This window comes from Micromesistius poutassou (genome assembly GCF_964030765.1).
Source record: "Micromesistius poutassou genome assembly, chromosome: 18".
Classification (NCBI taxonomy): Eukaryota; Metazoa; Chordata; class Actinopteri; order Gadiformes; family Gadidae; genus Micromesistius; species Micromesistius poutassou.
In genome coordinates, this window is record NC_140288.1 from 13,623,907 (window position 1) to 13,625,547 (window position 1,641).

The 1,641-nt window shown below is 60.4% G+C and overlaps 1 protein-coding gene across 1 annotated transcript in view; it reads right to left on the reverse strand.

Moving 5' to 3' along the window:
- sfmbt2 (Scm like with four mbt domains 2) overlaps positions 1–1,641 on the reverse strand; it is a 16,710-nt gene that overhangs the window by 3,674 nt on the left and 11,395 nt on the right. The window contains 3 exon segments of the mRNA XM_084483329.1: positions 1–142; positions 1,452–1,582; positions 1,585–1,620. The exon segment at positions 1–142 is cut by the window's left edge and continues 170 nt beyond it. Of these exon segments, the coding sequence (XP_084339455.1) occupies positions 1–142; positions 1,452–1,582; positions 1,585–1,620 (309 nt within the window).

The window sequence follows — 1,641 nt, forward strand, 5'->3', positions numbered from 1 at the left end:
TGGCGGCGCGGCGCGGCCGGGTGCTGAGGGGCGGGGCCGCGGCGGCGGGCGCCCCCCGCTGCCGGGACCCCGCACTCTCCTCGCTGCCCGACTGGAAGTCCATGTCCTCCTCGTCGTCCTCCTCCTCCTCCTCGTCGCTGTCCTGGAGGGGGGGGGGGGGGGCGGAGGGTGGGGGGTATAAGCAACCCAGATGTTCCCGAGACGGACACGCAGACCCCTAGGGCCCCTGAGGGGGTCCCTTAAGGCTTCGTTTATGGTCGTACGTCGACACAACACCAGGGGGGGTTCACGGACCCCATTGCGTCCTCGCGTCCCCGTCCCCCCCCCCCCGGACTTGCGCCTCCCAAAAATCTGAACCTCGCAGCAAGGGCTGTGATTGGTCGTAAACCCGAGCGCAGAACCGTTAACAGGTTTCGCGACCCGCCGCCGCCGCCGCGGCTGCGTGGTCACTGCGTCGACGTCCGACCACGACTTCAGCCTTTTACAGTTTGGGCCCCCGACCAAATCCCACTCGTTGAGTACGGGGGGTGGCGCTTGAGCCGTGATTGGGCGAATTGGACTCGCCTTTCTTATGACAAGAAAGGCGAGGAAAGAAAGACCCACCCTGGTGGTGACGGTACCTGGTTGGACGTCGTTGGCAGGTGTGCCACCGACCCAACTGCCACCCGCGTTCCATCGCCTTTAAGAGTGCTTCTCCTCAAGCCCTTTTTTGTTTTTTTGTTTGCATACATCCTGATCCTCGACCCGACGAATCACGACTCACGATTTACGACGTTGTTCGCCCGTTCCCCGACGATCGGTTTCGCTTAACCCGAAATCCGCGGCGGGATCATTCAAATCAGCCGACCAATCGAGAGCACACCAGGTGTGCCGAGGACAACCCGACACCCCCGGCCGCTTTTCCCCTTCCCTTCCCCCGCGTCGCGGCTAACGGTAAACAACGGATTTACTTAGCCTGGGAACGACACGAATCTCGCAGGCTCGTGTTTCGTTTGTTCTGCAGATAAGGTCTGGCCTCATCCGCCCGCACTGGTAGGAGGTAATACATCACAACCGTTTAGCAAATACGACGCAGAGAGCGATAGAGGCATTCTTCGATCTGTTGACTCCGCTATCGAGACGGTAGTCAACAAAACCGGACGGTATACTTTCACTAAATAACAAACGACTGCGTTTGTTGACGAGAGAGAGAGAGAGGTCTCTGCTGTACTTCCAACAGGATTCGTTTTGCCGCTCAGAGCTCCGCCCCCTGTTCCGTTGTGGACCGACTCAATCACATCAAGAGGCATTTTGGTCTGCAACCCCCCTGTCGGTGAAATCCAAAATGAACGGCGAGCTCCCCGACTAATTGCACATTGTAATTCGTCCCGGGGGGGGGGGGGTGGGGGGGGGGGGGGTAAGTGCTAAAACGCAGCCAGTAAGTAGAAAAAGCAAAAAAGAGGGATTGGAACCTGCAGCGAGCTGGCGGGCGTGTAGTCGACGGCGGAGGAGCGGCGCTTCCTCTGGACGAAGATGGCCTTCCTCTTCTTCCTGCGGCGGGCCGGCTTGGTGGGGTCCGCCTCCGACAGCTCCTCCCCGCCGCCGGCTTGGGCAGCTTCCTCTTCTTCCCGTAGTAGTATGCTATAAGGGGGGGGGGGGGGG